Below are 17,006 nucleotides of genomic sequence, written 5' to 3' on the forward strand. Positions count from 1 at the left end.
TGTATTTAAAACAAACAAACAAACAGACAAACAAAAAATCATTAGGATTATGATCTAAGCATAAGTAATGGGTGATATGTACAGTACAATAAACATATACCAAAACACCACTAACATCTGCGGTCAGTATTACATTAGTGTAGTCTTTGGAAGGTAGCTGGTAGATAACACTTCACTTTGGGCATCTTCACAGCACTCAAAAATTCCAAGAGGGTTTTGAAATACTGTCTGTCACTAGGAACAGTTTGTAAATAGACATTTGTTTTAATCTGGGAGCATTTTAACACACTGGTGTACAAATTGAACAACTATAATAAAGGTCTTCTTTTAAAAAGTATTTTCAAATTCTTTTTTTGACCAGTTGGCATGGTCATACTACATGAAACTTAAAAATTGTTAGCTTTGATAACTACAAAAGCTTCCTCGAGAAAGGAAGTTTATATAGCAGGAAAGGAACCTCTGTCACAACCCTTACATTAATCTTAAGTGACCTCTTCCACACTCCTGTTTGTGACCAGTTACTAGCAAATCCTGAAAAAAAAAATAATGCTGTAAACTGCAGCAAACTTAACATTGAAACAAAAGCAATACAAATTGCTTTTTTTCCATGTCTAAATTCAAATACTCAGACACCCCCAGAGCATTGCACTGGAGGTGTTTGCAAAAATCATGATTACAGAAGTGAAAACATACTTTTGCATATCAGTTTCATTATAAGTATTACTCCACGTTTGACTAACCTACAATTAGTGCTGTCCAGCAGAAAGTGTTTGCTGCACCTTTGTATTGGCTGTCATATATACATTTATTGTCTGTCACAGTAGTAATTTCAAGTCCAGATCCAGAATCAGACACTTAATCTGAAGTTAAGAAATCACAATCAGCAAGCTAGTAGGCACATAAAAACCGTGTTTTAAAACAGAGATATTACTGACAATTCAGTTCGTAAGAAACTGTTGCAGGTTAGCATCTCTGGAAATCAGAACATAGAGGCAACTGACTATGCGCTGGGATCCTACCCTTAGTGATCCAAATTGCTAAAGCATTTCCTAATTAATTTCTTTCAATTCAAATAAATATCACTTTAAAAAAAAAAGACTCATAACAAAACAAAACAAAAAACACCAACAATGATAGAGCCACAGTCCACAGATATTAGTCAATATTAACAGTACATGGCATGGAAAATAAGAAATTAGTCTCCAAACATGGAAAACATTTTCATCTATTTTCAAAATTTAAAGTGCTCATTTGTTTTCTAGTCTCTGAGCCTAAAGATCTTACAGGTTTTCTGCACAGGTAAAAGGACAAGAAACTTCCTGTGTTTTTAGTTAAAAAACTGGGATTCTGTAGATAACACCAACTCCAGAAGCTGGTAATTTAAGTGAGCACAAGGTACTGTAAAAATCGTAATAACGTAATAACAACTGATAATGCTTTTAAATACAGCATCTTTTCGAAAAGGGATTTATCAACAACCTACGCCTATGGGTGCATCATGGCCCTAATCCACCTGTTACTTCATGCGCAATGTCTCTCAGCCCTTGGAAAGCTCCTTATCACCAGGACAGCTGGACATTGGGCATCTTCTGGATTTTACAGTGATCCCAGTATAACTTCGTCAGCCAAGCACTGTGGCTGACTTCCCATGGAGCTGACCCATAGTACACTTTCAGTTTTCAGGGTTGCACTTACTGTCACAACACGCCAGGGCTCATCCCCTGGGGAAAATGTGCCATGCCTCCTGGTTCAAGCACTTTTAAGCAGGGGGAAGAAAAAAAAGGATCTTTTCATCTCTCTGTATCACCTTACTTTCAGTCACACAAAGCTGTGAGCTGGCACATCACTGACTACTACTAATTGAGTACCAGAAGCATCTAAACAAAATAAATACGCTCGGATTGGGGTATGCCAAGGCAAGTCCTACACAAGCATCACCGCAGTAAGGGGATTCCACTAGGATGCAGTGGTTCTGGCTGCCCGCTCGCCACCCAGGAGAGGGATCAGAGATCAGAACTGGCCTGCTTCAGGCATTCAGGACATGTCATATTGTTTCTTCTCTGTTACTTTGTACACTGCTATGGCAGCCTTTGCATGTTGGTCAAAAGCTCATACATGATGCAGAGCTCACCCCTTATATCTCACACAAGTTCATGTAAATACGCAAAGCTAAGATGGATGAAAATGTTGTTATATGCAAAAAGTGTGGGGTGTACATAAGAGAAGTAGCTGAGAATCTGGGGTAAAAGGAAAAAAAAAAAAAAAAGACAAATTATTTCTTAAAGAAACTCATATAAGGGGAAAGGAAAATATAGTGAGAAAACATGATATGTACCTACAGCGTTCCTTCTCTTGATTTTCTCTAGAGAACATGCTTTTCTCTATTGAATCTGCTTTGGCAGGGGGGTTGGACCAAATGATCCCTTGAGGGATCATCCCTTGATGATTCCAACCCCTACAATTCTATGATTCCGTGATTCTCACCTGATTTTGCAGGAATTTTTCATGGTATAGAGGGCTGGGTACCTTTGAATATTCCTGATGGACTTAATTCTATTTCCTCAGCCTTGAGAATGGTTTCTGTTCTTCAGGCTTCAACATAAACTAATATAACACCACTTACATATGTGCTTTACAGAGATGTTGCAGTTTGCAGTTACATTAAGATAGGAGGTGCTGTCTCTCAAAATTGGGTATGTTTTCATACTCAAGAGTACCATGATTATTTAGAACAATCTGTTTCACACCTAAAAGTAAAATTCTTCTGCACTGAGTTTTCTTGCATTATTACATGGGCTCACTTATTTATATGCAAGATTGTTCATGTTACGACTAATGGCTTTTTTTCCTTTAACAGTAAAAAATAAAAAATAAAAAGCCCTGAAAGACATCACAGAGATTTTTATACAAGGTGGAAAGATTTCCCAAAAATGGGGATAAAGGTACATCTCAATGACTGAGTATGACCTCCAAAGCTGTGCAGTGGCAATACAATACAGTAATAGCAGTCTCTTCCTAAATACTTCAATATGAAATTATACATAGCAGCTAAGTGCCTTAGACATGTCCATCCATATTTGATAGATCAAGCAGACTAAGGTCATACATTGCTGTGACGCCAAATTCCAGTTTTGATGTAAAACTCAGCATCATTCTTACTGACCTTCAGATTAACTCTGACGACTAGGATTACTGTGTGGTCCGCATGTTATGTTTGAAATTACAAGATGACAAACTTTCTCTGAATCACATTTTCCTTTTCATTTGAATAAATACATGTGAAGAGTGTTTATCCTGTAATCTACAGCAAACAACTCTCTAAGTAGTTCAAACAAATACAAGCAAACTAGTGTTAGATGTAGCACCTTTGTATTTTCTTAAAGATATGAAGCAGTCATCATGTTGTATGTTAAAAATAGGCCCTCTTTTAAGAAAAACGTGAGTATATATGGGAAAGCTTGAGTAGAACTGATTAGTAATTGTTTTTATCTTATTATTCATTGTTCGTAAAATATACCAAATGTCAGTTTTAGGGAGGTAACAAATAAATACCTGAGGTCTGTCCCCGGTCTTGTGAAACAGTGGTGATGGAGACACTACAAATAGGGGAATTGACAGATGTTCAAACTTCACAGTAGGGCAAGATCAGACCCCAGGCATGGGTCTGACCTTACTCCCTTTGAAAATAAATAAATATGTAAAAAAAAACATTTGTAAAAAACATATGTAAAACATATGTAAAAAAAACATAAAAAAAAAAGTTTTTTTGAAAATAAAAATGTAAATTTTACCACTAGATTCAAAATGCTGAAATGAACTCTGAAACTCTTGACTTTGTATCTTGATGGCATATACCCAGTATGTCTTGAATAATTAGATCTTTCAACTGGCAATAAAATCTGAAAATGGTTCTGAGAATAGGGCAATGCCAAGCGGGTAACTCTTAATAATGGAGATTTAATTGCTGCCAAAAGTCTCTGAAGACTTGAGAAGCACAAGGCATGACAAAGAAATAAACTGGTTTTATTACAGGACAAAACCACACTACAGTGCGAACAATCCACATCTTACCCACAGGCTGAGTTGAACATGAGCTCAAAAGCAGACAAGAAGAAATAGCAGATGTTTGGTAAGGGCAATCAAAGGAAGGCAGCAGAATTTAAAAGGGCATAAGCTGAGACAAAATACTCTCAACATTTTTTTGACTTTCAAAAATCCTAATTGCAACTAAAAGGGCTGTAAAATATAGCTGCTAAACTACAAATCATGAGTGGCTTTTACAGACGTAAGTGAGGCAAGAAACAGCCCATTTATTTGCTATAATTAAAACCTTCTTCTCTCTTATTGTACATGTAGCTCCCCAAATACTTGGAATATCTGTTGATGACAAATGCAAAAAATACATTCTGAAGCAAGACAGCAGGCTTATTAACTTGGCTTCAGCAATTAACACCAGAAATGTAGCAGCTACATGTTGCTCGTAAACCAAAATCATGAAAGAAAGTGTATGCATGAATGTTGTACATGCAAACTCTTGAAACTGCAAAACAAAGTTTTCAGTCACAGCAGAGCCCAGCACACGTTCCCTGGATATTCTGAAATTTGATGAAGTGAAGTGCACTTGGTCTCGGGAACACACCTCTGGGTCTCAGTATCTATCACGACTGTTATAATTGCACGCCAGTTGCGCATGTTCATCCCTACCAAACTGTCTTAGGAAAACTGGTGGCCTTACTGCTGACAAATACAATTAAGTCTGTATCAGTCTTGGAATTGAGAACTACTTTTGCCACCTCTACACAGCACTACTTTCTACATGCTTCTCTAGGAAAGAGCTCTTGTTAATAGTGGGATGCGTGTGAGAAGAACGAGCAACTGAACATCGCCAGCAGTCAGAAACAGTCTCTTCTGGTTTAGACATTGCAACACGCAGCGAAAAGGCATAACTTTCCAAGTCCAAACGCCCGCATCACTTTCACCATTTGTCCCCGGGGTCTGAACAGAGCTGCCTGTTTAAAATGACCAACGCTATCCCTTCGGGAGCACCACAGCAGGCTTCCTCTCTGCTCGCGGTGCGCCTCTCGGGCAGCGCATCCCCTCGGCGGGCAGCCCTGGGGCTCCGCCGACCCGGTGCCGCCGTCCCACGGCCGGGGACACGCCGGCTACCCCCGGGACTGGGACCAGAACCGGGACCGCTAATGGGACCGTGGCATCCCCATCCCCGCACCACTGGCATGCGTCGGGCGTGGGCTCCTACCTTGTTCGAGGCCATTTCGCTGACGGAGTGCCTGGTCTGCAGGGTCTCCAGCTGGTCCAGGCACCAGTCCAGCTCCTCCAGGGTCTCGCTGGCCAGCTTTTGGTAGGCCTCCTCTGCGAAGAGATAGGGAAAGGCGTACTCAGTCCTCAAGCGCTTCACGGGGCTAACAGCGAGCTGCAGCGCGTCCATCCTGCCGCGGCCGCCCGCTCCCCGCTGCCCGGTGCCGGCACATGGGTGCTGCTCCTTCATATTGCCCCGGCCGCCGCCCGGCTCCGCTCCCCCTCGGGGCCCGCAGCCCCCGCTGCGCTGCGGCCGGCGGCAGCGGCGTGTGCCGGGCAGCGAGCACAAACTTCCCCGCTCCGCCCCGTGTCGTCCCGGGGACGCGTGTGCCGCCCGCAGCACCGCCTCCCGGGGCCGTTCGCGGAGCTCCGCGGGCGCTCAGCGGTCGCTCCGTCCCGCCCCGTCCCGCCCCGTCCCGTCCCGGGGGCAGCCCCCAGCCGCAGCCCCGGTCCCCGGCCCGGCAGCGGGGAGGCGCAGGCAGGGCTCTGAATCAGCGCCGTTTCCTGTTTTCCTCGCTCCGCCGACGGGTGCCGGCTGCCCGAGGGGACCCCCGCCCCGTCCCCGTCCCAAAAGGGCGCCTGGCCGGAGCGGAGCAGCCAGCTGCCAGGGCTCAGGTGCTGCAGGCTCAAGCCCCACGGATCGCGTGTATCCGTGCGTACGTGTGCACAGAGTATCTAACACATGTTGGCCCTAAGTGAAAAAAAAAAAACAAACAACAAGGATGGTAAAAGTTTTGGAAGGGGATCCCACGTAGGAAACAGACCCTCGGTAACATTTCGATCATGACTGCCTTGTGGCACCTGGCCTAAAACTTGCAGAAGTGACCCACACGCAGGGAAAGACGTTTCCTTATCAGCTGCAGATCTATCAGTATGCGACTAATTACAGAAAAATAATCCCGTGTCTAGGGGTGCAATCTCACCTACATAGCCTGACTTTTTTTTTTTTTTTCTTCAATATATCTAGGGAAAATGCTGCTCTGTACTGAACCAAGAGCTCAGTGTGTTTTAGCCTGGACATGCTGTCTTTGCATGCGCTGTATCTGAAACATGAAGTTTTGAAACTCCTGGCACTCATGGTTCTGGATCAGTTACATGCAAATGTAACACCATGGTAGAGAAATGTTTGTTCTGTGGGCTTGTTATTCCCATCCAAAACATCTCCCTCAACTTGTTCCACACAAAAATAACTTTTTTTTTTTTTTTTTTTTTTTTTCCCTTCAAGATATCAGACAAGCAAAAAATCCAGCAAGCAAATTAACTAAAACTCCTTTTACAATAATTCTAGCATGGGCTAGTACCAAATAGCTCATTGCTTTACTGTTCAACATCCAGGATACCTGATTCATATCTTTTTACATTTCAGAGCACATGCTCCAGACCTTTGAGTTCCCTCAAAGCTGTTAAACCTTGCATAATTATAATTTTGAATAATGTCCATTTTCTTTTGGCAAAAGGCAAAAAGCAAGAACAATTTTGGATTGAGATTAACTGGCAAAAGTGCTTAAAGGAAATGTTGCTGTGCTTGCCCACATCAGGATTAATCTGTCACCTCAACAAACACAACACTTACAGACAGTCACCAAAACCCATTCTCACTGAATTGTAGATACTGTGTTTCAAACATGTCATGCTTACTATGCACACTGTATCTGATCCCCCCCCCCAAAAAAAAAAAAAAAATAAATAAAAAAAATAAACAAAATATCCCCTGGTAAATAAAATCAGGATTTCCCAGACTATTTAGCCATCAGAAGAGAATCTGTGGCCTGCTGTAATGCAGCAGGCATCACAGCTCACTAACTTCATACATTATTTTTAAAGAGTGGCAACTGCAGCTAATTATTGGAGGTGGCTAGTATTGACCTCATACTGTAGGTTCCATCGAGATCCATACTAGAAATAGAATTCACTTTGTTTATAATATGTTTGTAATAGTGTGTTGTGTTAAATGCTTTTGATGAAGCAGAAGAGGAGGTTAACATATGCATAGTTATCTGATGACCTTTACAATGATTTCATCGCAGATAACATGCATAATGAAGTGAGGTAAAATGAATCTGTGCAATGCTGTGTTGCTGCTAGCCTGCAGCCTGCCCTTCAGCAGTTTTTGAAAATCAGGTATTGGGAAACTCATGTTTTTCTTCAAAACTAAGCATCATCCTTTCTAATACTTCACAACTAAAAGTGTGAAGTTTTTTTCCAAGAAGTATGAAAACAACAAAATAAACTTGCAGGATGCCATACTTAGGTAAAAGTAACAAAACACTCTGTTATTTTCAAACTTGAACTTCTTGTTATCCATATAGCAATGATATATATTTCCTACAGCACCTTACGTTTCCAAATCTTTACCTGCTACCCACCTGTGCACTATCTTAGTGTACATTAGAGAACAGAATCCAACACCCACAAGCAAGTTCCATCACCCTTAGGAGGATGTTTCTGACAACCTCCTGTTGCTGACTCCCACATTCAAGAATGGGAATGGGGTCCTGTGGGGACCCCAGCTGCCCAATCTGATTTAGGAAACTTCTGATGGCCAGCGGTTTGGCTAAATACCACCAGAAAGACCTGCTGGATTCAGCACCTCTCGCAAGCTCTCAGACTGCAGAACCATCAGGATAGCTCTGTAAACTTAAATGGAAATAAAAGGAACTTTAAACAATGACAAAGTCCTCATCAAGCAAACATCCCCTGCTGCTCCAGCAGTTCTGAAGAGGAGAACTATAAGGGAAGCTTTTCTAAACAGTCCTGAAGCTGTAATTGTGGCCCACACTGTCGTTACACAATGTGGTGGAAAATGTTGTCTAGGTTAACAGCTTTCCAAGTATAACACCTCATCACCACTGCACTAATATATATATACATACATACATATATATATATATATGTATATATTTATACGCCATTCAGTTGTTACCACCTCACAATACTGTTTCTGACCTCCGTCTTACCTCTAGGGTAGCACCCTGAAATTCCCAACTAGGACTCATGCACTGATCAGTTTTCTGGCATAAGCACCAGACCAAGCTTTAACTTTTGTAAATCAGCATTTTTTTTGACATTTAAAAAGTGCTTTTTTGTAACTTATTACAGTGTTTAACACCAGTTGCTTTAAAATTTGCATGCTGCTTCTTGTATGCTTTTAGAAAAAAAAAGGAAGTTACAGCAAACGTTCTCTTCACAGTTCACAGATTAATACAAACAATCCCACCACATGTAGCTTTCAGAGTGGTACATAGAAAAAATAAATAAAAAAAATCAAAGGCTAGCAAGATGAACAAGCTCAGACATAAGCATTTGATGCTGCACAAGCATTTTTTTTAAAGGATGTTCTACTGTCTGTTTTTGTAAAATACTTGATTCTTAGCACAACTCCTAATGAAACACCAGAAATAGCTGTGCTTTTATCTGCACCCTTCTTTGGGAACAACTTTTGTTGAAAAATTTTCAAAGGGGAAAATTACCATATTACAATAGTTAGGAATTATGTCCACTTAATTAAATGGTTCATCATGATTTTCTTATACAGTGTTCTAGTATTCCTAGAGGACAAAAAGCAATACTATTCTTTTCTCTGAATTGTACTTACACTAACCTTTTCAGTACTTTAAGCAATTTTAGCACAGCAGAAGGAAAAGGTAATACAGGTTCTTCATTGTTGTTTCATCAGTTGAGACCATGTGATGTGAAGAGCCTAAAAAAGAGTCGACTCTGCAAGCACACAATACAGGGCTCTGGCCACTGTATTGTGTGCCTTAAAATGGGAGTGCCTTGGAGGCAAGATATGGTCACAGAAAAGCAGTGCCATGCTCCAGACGGGTTTTTGAGGACACTGGCAAGTGGAAGAAGCCCTGGAAACCTCTAGGCTACTCAAAATAAAGATGAGGTGAATATCAGAGAGACTCTCTGTGAGACTCAAGACCCTGGTCATCTTCTGAGTTTTCTGGCCACCTTCACAATTTTCCATGTAGCATAAGATTGAAGTTTGGAGCAACAGAATCACTGGGCCAAGAGCTGCAGTTTCTCTTAATACTACAGCATTTCAAAAAAAAAAAATGTTCTGTGGCTCAAATTACTATTATTATTTTCTGTAAATGAGGATGCTAGTACTTAACAGCCTTAACTGATGGCTTATATATTCAAGTGACTTCAACACTTCAGTCAACGTTGGCACCTTCTATTTTACATAGCCATATTAGCATTGATTCAGCACAGAAGCTGCATGCATTTTCTTAGTCACCCATTTCACAACTGAAAAAAAAATATTCAGGTATTACTGAGAAGTAAGTATTGTGACTCAAAAGGCTTTCTTTGTGGAGTGTTCACATCTCATACTGTTGATAAAATGAAATTATGAAGGATATTTTTTGTTTAGCATCTAGAAATCTGGTAATATTTCCTCCCCCCCACCCCCAATCACAAGTAAAACAAAATACTCTTGACCAGATTTTGGAGTGAACATCTGGGCAGACAACTCAGCTGCAGCGGTTTTCTCAAAAGCTTTTTTGATGGTTCCACTCTGAACGCTCACTTTCTTCCATGCCAGGAATCTCTCCAAGTTTCCATTCTAGTGAAGAAAAATCCTTTATGCCAGTCAGTGGCCTCATGCATGGACAGACTGTGTGTTGATGACCAGGACTAGTCTTCTTTCAGACTGTGATGATCAGTAGGGCTTTCCCAATAAACTGATTTACACCATGTCACTAGCTTTAGCCTTAGGCTATGGAAACCATTCTATCTTCCTGAACAGAAAATGCTGTAACTTCCACAAAATATTAGGAGCAAAATGTTAAAGTCTAGTTATGCACAACTTGTCAAAATATTAAATATTTCTATATTATATATATATATATATATATATATATATATATATATATTTAAAAATGACCATATAGAGAAATACAGATAGAAAACACAAATCAAATGAGGACCTAAAGGAAGCACACTACTGTTTTCATGGGGGGAAAAAACGGCTTTCTAACCAACATTTTGTGTTTCGCTCATGGTCTCAGAGAACTCTATGTATGCCATATAACAATCTCTTTATAACTTACATATGCATATTTCAGGGACAAAGGTAGGAGCAACATACTTACACTCTTACAAAACCAGATAACAGAAAGGCTGTGGACATCTAGGAAGAAGGTATCAGTCTCTTGAAACACATCAATTTTAGTTAGTTCAGAGTAATTAAGGCCCTTCTGACTCCTAAAATTTTGAAGAACTACATAATCAGACTCTCACTATGTAGTTTAGTTTTACTGCATGGGGTGTTGCTTTTGGTGACTCTTCGGCTTTTCTCTGGTGTCCCCTCCTCCTCCCCCCCCTCCCCCTCTTTTTTTTCTATTAAATATTTGGTCTACTTCTTGGAAGAAGCTTTGGAATTAAGTCACTCATACAGATATAAATTGTTGTGAAGTCTAGAAGTATGCCTGCATTAAGTATTTGCAAATTCATCTGAAGAAATAGTCTTGCAATGCCACAGTAGTAGGGAAGACTATCAGAAAAACATTCTTCCATTGAAGACAAGCAGAAAAAAACATAGGATCAATACATGCAGCATATTTAAATGATTTACTGCTTTAATGACACAGTGGGTCAAAATGTTTGCAGTGTGAATGCTTCTTGCAACTCTTTACTCTTATCAAAAATCCCATAAAGCCAAATGAACTTCTGCTACCACACATTCCTACCCAATGCTCTTTTCCCTTCTGTCTGCCTTTGGCAAAGGACCAGCAGGTTCCTGATAGTAGGCCGAGTATGTTCCTACAGTTCTTCACTGTCCATAAGAACCTGCAGGACCTCATTTGTTCACTGGCAAAAGAAGTAAGTTCTCCTGTAAAGCAATTAAACTTTGCTCAAAATAAAGAAAAAGAGGAAAGTTTGTCTGAGGTTTTCAAGTAGTACTACAGCAAAATATCATCTGCTTACATTTTTATTGCTTTATTTCTATGAACAACCTGCATTTTGAGGAAAAGTATGTACCTTTTTGAATTTCTTATTTTTCTCAACAGTTGTAATTGGTTAGATTTTGAGACTCTTGGACAAGGAGTCCAATACTGGATTCATTGTTCAATCTGCTTTCATATTCTATTTCTTATATAATACAAAAATTCTAGGTGCTAGGATGTATCCTGAAGATCATTTTCCCCTGCAGCTATAAAACATTTGGTATCTGAGTAGGATACTGCTGTTCTTTCAGCATGAGAGGAGTCACAGATTTTCAAAGTAGAACAAAATTAAATTAATAGTCAAGAAAATAAAAGACATTTTGTCAAAAATTTGGTGGTTCAAATAGTCACACTCTCACATTTGCTGTTCTGTAACAGTGTCTGATCCTACTAGAAGGGATCAAAGGACATTACATTCATTACATTGTCCCCATCAGCATTTTGCTGAAGAGTGCAACTGTTATATATGCTTGGCATTTGGATGAAAGTAACCAGAAATACAAATCACTTTGTGTATGAAAATTTTTAGTGTTAAAAAGACCTAATAATTTTGATTTCCTACTTTCTTAGAACATATGATCAGAACACACACACAAAAAAAAGCTTGATTTTTTTAAAAAACAAACGAACAAACAAACAAACAAACAAACAAAACCAACAGCTCATATAAGCCATTAAAAACCACAGACTTCACTTTTAAGCAGATTACTGATGGCTTAGTCTGAAATGCCAATAACTGCAAGACCCAGAAACTCTGTTTTGTCATAATTTTTTTATTACCAACTGAAAATTTTAGACTGAGAGGAAATTTGTAAACTGGGAGTTCCATCTGCGAAAGAATTTCAGGATCCCTGTTTTTTTTTTTTTTCAGAGGAAAGTTCCTCAAAAACTTTACAAATGCCTATTCAGAAATTACCACAGAATAAAATAAAAATAAATATTTCTCTAAGTACCAGGACTAGCAGTTTATTTTCCTAAGCTTTTGTGTCTCCTGGTTGATTTGACTTTTGAATTTAACAACACCTAATGGTGCAGCCTGAGCTAACACAATATTAAAACTTATAGACACCCAAGTTTAGAAAAAGTTTCAGCTGGACTTTGCTAAAGAAACCTCAATAGAATTCCTGGTGTCTGATAAAATGGGAAAGCTGAGTGAAAGCTTTCTAAGAACTGAGGAATTCATATTCGCTCTTTTCCATCTAGTCTCTAGCAAGAAGTATGCTAAAACTAGACTATTTTTCTTAAAAGAAAGTGTTAATAAGTGTCCTTTGTAGTTGTCCATTTTCACGTTGCACTAAATGAATTTAATAAATCACCACCTCACTTCTAGACTTAGATAACAGCAGTCAATGATTTCAGAAGTTAATATTTTCCTTTTTCTAAGGAAAACACCCCCAAAACATCCTGTGTGTTCCTAGCATTAATTCGAATTTGAAACAGATTTGCACAGTATTGATAAGATAAACTAAATGAACTGATGGCAAAAGTGAGCAGCTGGAGACCAGTCTTTATCAGGTCATTATGGGGCCCTGGAGATGTAAGAGAAAGGAAACCTCCAAGTCTTTCCTCAGTTAGGCAGCAGGAAGCCTGCTCTCTTTTCAACAAAGCAAATAGGGAATTAGGAGAAGGCGCAACTTCATTCAGCTTCACTGCTGAAAGCATCAGAAAGGGCAGTAGCAGGGATCAGTTTTTCACCTTTCCTTTAATGAAACTGTCCTCATTCCCTTCACATGCCATTAGCTGGGTTGTATTTACATGGGACAAAGGGTTAGGCTTTTGCACTCCTCAGCAAACCAAGAACACATGCAATGTATCTCTTTAACTTCAATATTTGTTTTGTTCTTAAAGCTTCTCTCTTGGGTCAAGTGATGTCTGAGTCAGCATTTGGGCTAGCAGCATGCTTCATATCACTGGACAGACCCAACACATCCGGTGCACTACTAAAGATAATAGTAAAACCCGAAGTTCCTGTCTGTATGGACACTCTTGGTGAATGAGTATGTGCTAAATCAGACCCTTACTAGTATCTGCAGGTCATCTATTGCATCTACTGCATCTCCATAAAACTCCAGTTCTAACAGAACCTTTACTGTTATCTTGAATGTTTTTCTTATCTCTTTTGTTTTAGTGTCATTGCTCATTAATATATTCAAAATGTTATAAAAGTAGTGCCTGAGAGCCTCATTCAGGATTAGATCTCATTTATATAATAGGTGGTGCAAAGCCTTCAAGCCTCTGGGTCCTCTCCCATGATTTTTAAAACATAACCTCACTTCCTATTTATGCTATTTATTAGGCAAATACTGTTCCCGTCCACTTGATTATTTGCTTTTGTGGAGGAAACCAAATACTACTCTGAGAGTCAGATACACAAAACTGTTATTACATTTGTGTCATCAGTAAGAAACCTACGGTTTAAACTGAATGAACTATGTTAGTCACGCAGTTTCTTTACACTGGACAATGAGTCAGTCATTCTTTCTGCTACATTTCTGTCATATTGTCTCAGGAAATTATCCCAGAGGCTACCAGCCCTCGAGCTAACATTGTAAGTACCAGTCACTGTTACTGCTGCTGCGAAAAGGCCAGGCTGGGAGAGGGTTTGTTTTGGATGATAGGTATGCAACGGATAAACGTCATCCATCAAAACCACAAGACAGCTCAACCTGCTCCTCCATGCGTCAAGTTGAAAACTCGACAAACACTGTGTCAGTCTTTCCCTTACAGCAAATTTCAGCTCTTTCACAATATTCATTAACAGTTCATTTCCCTGAAACCCACAGAATGATTTTTTCCCTTATATTTTATTTTAGTTAAAGCCTTGAGCCAAATGTTGATTTAAACATTGATTTAAGTGGTGCCACATTCTTTCATATTAACCGATGATCTCTGCCTCTAACTTTTAGGTAGATGAAGTAAAAGAGATCAAAAGCAGGGTAATAAATAAAAGGTGAAGGAAAGATACATTACTGTAATTATTTGTCGACATCATTCTGGAGTTTATGTATTGAGGAAGATTGCCCAACACTTTATTTTCTCCTTCCATGAGTACAGATCCAAATTAAAAGTGATGGGAAACTTTTTTTCCACAACATAAAATTTTTGAAATTTAAAACCAAGCAACCAAACAAAAACCACCAACAACTATCTATACATTCTGCTCTACAGAAGGGTGACAACTAACTGGTTCAAAGTTTGTTTGTTTGTTTGTTTGTTCCTGAAATGCAATAATATAAAAGTTTACCCTAAAATAGCTAACAGCCTGATTATTATGCAACTCTCTTGGAAGAGACAGGGCTAACATTTTTTTTACTACATTTTCCCACATCCTGTACAAGCATCCTAAATGCAGGGTTGTTTACTATTTTCAAGGCTGGTCTCTCAAATTTTTTTCTGCTGAAGTTCTGATATGAATACATAATAAAGAGGAAGCTTTTACCCTCCTAGCCCTGCAAATGATCAGTATCTCTGTGGCTCAAAGCTTTATTTATTTATACAAAGTGGAGCAGCTCTAAGAAGAGATAGTGAGATGCACACCACAACTGCTTTGTTTGAGATTCTTCCCCAATAGCCAGGCTGTGGAGGTACTTCAGTCTGAAAATGCCCTTGTATTGCTCTTCTCATAATGCCATCTGAGAGAGATAAGACATTTTTCTAAGTGATGCTGGTACGGTTCCAAAAAGAAATTTGAATGGGTTTGAAAATTATTATTTGAAATTATTATTTGAAAATTATTTTCTAACAGGAAACAAGAGTTAGATTTCTGAACCTCTGAAGGTAATCAGCTAAATTTTGCTAATGGGTCTGGGATCTTACCCGAGGTAATTGTGACAGGTTTGATAGTGCTGACTGGGGCTCAGGTGCAAATTTGTCTGGCGAATGAAGGAGGCTTAACTAGATCACTAATCTTCATCAGTGCTGCAAAAGGGAACTTGGCATAGTAAAGAATCAAACATGTGTTTCCCAAAATGTCTGATTTCCCAACAGCAAGGAAGAGCACTGTGGAATAAAGATCTGTACTTCATGACTGAATTAATCAATAAATGCCCATTGTCCATAATCCTAGGACAATCATCTACACAAAAAGCCAATTTCAGGATGTTAACAGGTTATCTTCCTATTTTTTCTTGAAACACAAGGTTTGTTAGGGATATATACCTATATGTATATATGTATAATATATATATATTTCTAGGGATATCTGATATATATATATTATAAAAATTATATATATATATAATATAAATATATATATATAATATATATATATATATATATTTCTTTATGATACAAATATCATAAAATTCAGATATCCCTACAAAATACGTATATATTTCTAGGGATATCTTTTAACAGATGAGCTAGAGCTGCCCCAGTTCCAAAGCATCACTTCTGTAAGAGGTTCTCGTCTACATGGGTTTCAAATAAAATACTGGAACGTGCCTACAGAAACACAAAGAACTGTTTCTTCACTATGAGGTACCTCTTTCTTCTTTGAATACAAACCTGTACAAACCTGTAACTGGACCATATAGATATGTCCCAATGTCCTACACATTCTCTCTTCTGGAATACAAAACTAAGCATAAATCCATAGTCCTCAGAGCTAAGTGCAAAACCATTAAAATTCTGCAGCTCAAAGTGTGAATATGATGGCAGCAGGAAGGTAAGAGAGTAATCAGTTTTCCAGGCCTGGGAGATTTGGTAAAAGTAATACATGATTTTCTGCTAGTAGGGAAAGTTTCATAGTTTCAAAGTGAATGTCTTCTACTAAATGCTGTGAGTGAAAAAAACTTTTTTTTTTTTTTTTTTTTTTCCTAATTCAGATGTAGTCTACATTTTATTCTGTTCCAATAACTTTCTACTAGTAACCTATAATAAGGTTACTAGTAGAAAAAGGATAAGTATTTGCCAATAATTAAAGATATTTTCCCATCAGTACTTTATGGGTAAATTTATAATTTTGTACATTTACATAACAACATCTGTAAACATTTACTACAGCGAGCTTGACCTTAACAAAGACTGCTTCTGACTGAAAGTCAAAAAAGTATCAAACAGGATGGTTGCTGGTTGCCTAGGGCCAGGACAGTCTTGACTGCTGCACTTCTTGGTGAGTCCTTGACAGTAGTGCTGAGCATCTTTCTTGATTTTAATTTTAAAATAACTTGGAAAGGCCATTATTACATTTTGAAAGAAGAGGAAATTGCATTTCTTTTAAAGTAAATAATGACAGTGATGAATCTAATAAGAACTGTAATACGGTACTCTGCTCTTATGGTACAAGACTGGATTAACAAACCATATCTACATTATATCCGTTTAGATTGCACTCATTTTGCTCAACACTGACACACAGGAGTGGCAGCATGGCATTTACAGATTCTGATAACAGGAAGCTGTATAGACTACAGCAACTGCTTGAAACTACAAAAGCTATTTAGACATGAAAGGTTTTCCAGCAGCAAGCCCATCAGGTCTACAAACACCCTCATATTTTAAACTGTATGTAACAGATCATGTAACAGACTAGTAACTACCACAGCATAGTGTTGATTTAGAGAAAAGGACACCAACCATCAACTTAGCAGCACCTTCTACCATTGTATGTCACCGAATGTGCCATGTCAGTATAGCAAAACATGACTCTACCGTTCCTTTGAGACCTGACAAGTTCAGAGCTTCTGGTAAAATGGATTTGTTCTGCTTGGCAAAGCTTGCTTAATCAACACT

The 17,006-nt window shown here is 38.8% G+C and overlaps 1 protein-coding gene across 13 annotated transcripts in view; it reads right to left on the reverse strand.

Moving 5' to 3' along the window:
* Positions 1 to 17,006, reverse strand: part of PDE4D (phosphodiesterase 4D) — a gene marked incomplete at its 5' end in the record, with an annotated part of 636,111 nt that overhangs the window by 50,835 nt on the left and 568,270 nt on the right. For 11 of the 13 annotated variants that reach the window (XR_014319338.1, XR_014319339.1, XR_014319340.1 and 8 more), the window contains one exon: positions 5,258 to 5,370. Coding sequence is in view for 7 of the 13 variants with exons in the window: in XM_082783123.1 (XP_082639249.1) it covers positions 5,258 to 5,370 (113 nt within the window). Of the gene's footprint in view, positions 1 to 3,552; positions 3,597 to 5,257; positions 5,371 to 17,006 lie in introns of those variants that run through there. The other 2 variants (XR_014319342.1, XM_082783124.1) reach the window with 2 other exon arrangements.

The sequence above is a fragment of the Aythya marila genome (assembly GCF_965140915.1).
Source record: "Aythya marila genome assembly, chromosome: Z".
NCBI classification, from domain to species: domain Eukaryota; kingdom Metazoa; phylum Chordata; class Aves; order Anseriformes; family Anatidae; genus Aythya; species Aythya marila.